General features: G+C 54.8%; 1 protein-coding gene across 1 annotated transcript; it reads left to right on the top strand.

Moving 5' to 3' along the window:
* Positions 1 to 718: 718 nt before the first annotated feature.
* On the top strand, positions 719 to 2,165 carry LOC124648694. The gene is made up of 2 exons (XM_047188411.1): positions 719 to 1,949; positions 2,140 to 2,165. The coding sequence occupies exons 1-2, from the start codon at positions 719 to 721 to the stop codon at positions 2,163 to 2,165; spliced, it is 1,257 nt and encodes a 418-aa protein (XP_047044367.1).
* The last annotated feature ends 202 nt before the right edge of the window (positions 2,166 to 2,367 follow it).

The following is a 2,367-nucleotide window of genomic DNA, read 5'->3' as shown; positions in this document are numbered from 1 at the left end:
CAAAAATTCACTATTTCGGTGGTGTTTACAAACGCCGTGGGTGTACAATGATGCGATGAACCCTAGCGGCGGCTTACAGGGAAAAATATATAGACGGTGGCAACGATCCGTACCGCGGGGGGCTTCGCCCCCCGCACCCCCCAGGTGCACCTGCTGGGCCTCGGTGTGGGCTAACTTCAGACTCGCTTCTCTCGGCCCAAGCCTACCGGCGACGGGCCTCGCTCCGCTCGTCAGAAGTTAGCCTCTTCTTGGAATTTGGATCACAATATAACAGTTAGATTGCACAGGTTTTGTAGTATTAGTGAATGGATGGAGTAAGTACTTGTGCATATTTCTATTTAGTTTATTTGAGCTTTCAAAATAAGATATTCGATTTTTTAAAATAAAGATATTATTTTTTGGCTCGTTGAGACCCTTCTTTGTGCCAGTAACTGTGAGAACCGCATGGACCGGATCCATGTGCGCCAAACCCCATGATCCCACCGCGTCTTCCTTCATCCTCTATTCCTCTTGTCGTCTTCTCCGTGAGACTGTCTCAAGACACGAAGAACACTGGATGGGACCTTTCCTCTTGCCAAAAGATGTCAGAAATGTGCGAACCAAGTCCATGTGCACCAAACCAAACCCCTTGTCCTCTTTTCCCATCCCCACCACCGGCACCGCAGACAGAAAATCAAAGCCTGCACAAAACCCTCCCCTCACCACTTCCACAACCAAGATGCCGCTCCTGCTCCGACGCCTCGCCGGCGCTGTCTCCGCGCCCCTCCGACGCTCCCTCTGCACGGCCGCCTCGCGCCCTCCCTGGGCCATGGTCTACAGCTGGGCGGCGCTGGACGCGTCGCCGGCCGCGCGCGCGACCTTCGACCTCGACGCGGCCCCGTACATCTCCCAAATCTCCGTCCCCGCCCACCTCGCCGACGGCATGGACTTCGCCGCCGCAAGCGTCCGCGCCACCAGCTCCGACGGCCTCCTCCTCCTCGACCTAGCAGAGGCCCGCCACGGCCCTCTCCCCCCTCCCCACGTCCCCGACTTCGTGGACACCGAAACGCTACACCAAATGGCCGCGGCTGGCGCCGCCGCCGAGCTGGACGTCACGCGCTTCGTCTGCAACCCTCTCAGCGGCCAGCTGTTCCGCCTCCCGGTGGCCCCGGACCTGGGTGCCGCCAAGGCAAGTACGGCTTTCGGCTTGCTCACCCAGCCCGACGGCGCCCACGGCCCGCCCGATCGATTCGTGGTTGCTCAGCTCTGCTTCCGGGCAAGGGACAACCGCCCAGTCGTGCGGCGGTTCCTGTCCGAAACAGGGGAGTGGGACGACCAGCTGCCAATGCCCTGTTCCGTGCCGCCCAGGATGCCCTCTTGCTCTTGGCAGCAGTTTCAGGTACACACAAGCCACGACGTGCTGGCGTTCGGCGACAGGCTGTGGTGGTTCGACGCCGCCTGGGGCGCCGTCTCCGTGGATCCCTTCAGCGACCGGCCCGGCATTCGATTCGTCGAGCTGCCGCGGGGCAGCGAGCGGTTGGACATTGATATCAAGGATAAAATGCTGCTGACCAAGCGCCGGATCATGGGCGTCAGCGAGGGGAAGCTGCGGTATATCGAAACGTCCACCGAGAAGGAGCCGTTCATGATCAGGTCGTTTGCACTCGACGACGAGGGGCGCTGCTGGAAGCTCACGCGTGAGTCAACGATTACCATGGTCTTGCCCAACAAAGCCAAACCACACGCAGGCCACCTGCCATGGATTGCTGCCATCGATCCCTTCGACGCCAACGTTCTGTATTTCAACCTTGTTCACACTGTTTTTGCAATGGACATGGCTAAGAAGAAGGCGATCCGAAGCAGACCTTGTCCAGAAAGGCTCAGAGCTCTAGGAAAGTGCCACAGCTGTGCTTTCTATCTGCCGTGCGTGCTCCCAACATGGCTTCAATCATGCTACATTCCTTCTGCAGGTACTATATGCTTCTTGGTACATTGCATATTAATTGAGGCGTTCAAAGTTTACTTCACTATACCTGTTAGATTGCACAGGTTTTGTGTTCACCATTTCGTTAAATCATGTGCTACCAAACTTGTGCATCACATGGACTGTTTTGTTGATACAGACCGACTGTACCTATATTGAACTTCTTCCCTATGCAGAGATGCGGAGTGGTCTACCTGTTTAGCATCAGCGATAGCAGCTTAAATGTTCTCTAGACTTAATCACTGCAAACAGGCTAATAGCAAACTAGCTATTATTGTCCGTGTTTGTTCAGATATGCAAGGCGGAATTTGGTATTACTAGAAAATCTGATGTATTTTTTTATTGCATTAGTATTGCATTGTATGTCATCTAAATTTTTTTGTTTCCATAATTATTGTTTGTGT

The sequence above is a fragment of the Lolium rigidum genome, chromosome 4 (genome assembly GCF_022539505.1).
Source record: "Lolium rigidum isolate FL_2022 chromosome 4, APGP_CSIRO_Lrig_0.1, whole genome shotgun sequence".
NCBI classification, from domain to species: Eukaryota; Viridiplantae; Streptophyta; class Magnoliopsida; order Poales; family Poaceae; genus Lolium; species Lolium rigidum.
The sequence above is the reverse complement of the archived record's forward strand: the minus strand, read 5'-3'. Positions and strand labels throughout refer to the sequence as shown.

What these genes read in the sequence shown, in the direction of transcription:
- LOC124648694 (XM_047188411.1), top strand. Translation starts at nt 719, where the DNA reads ATGCCGCTCCTGCTCCGACGCCTCGCCGGCGCTGTCTCCGCGCCCCTC. An exon ending in ATGCTACATTCCTTCTGCAG is followed by an intron (nt 1,950 to 2,139) that starts GTACTATATGCT and finishes TTCCCTATGCAG; the next exon opens with AGATGCGGAGTGGTCTACCT.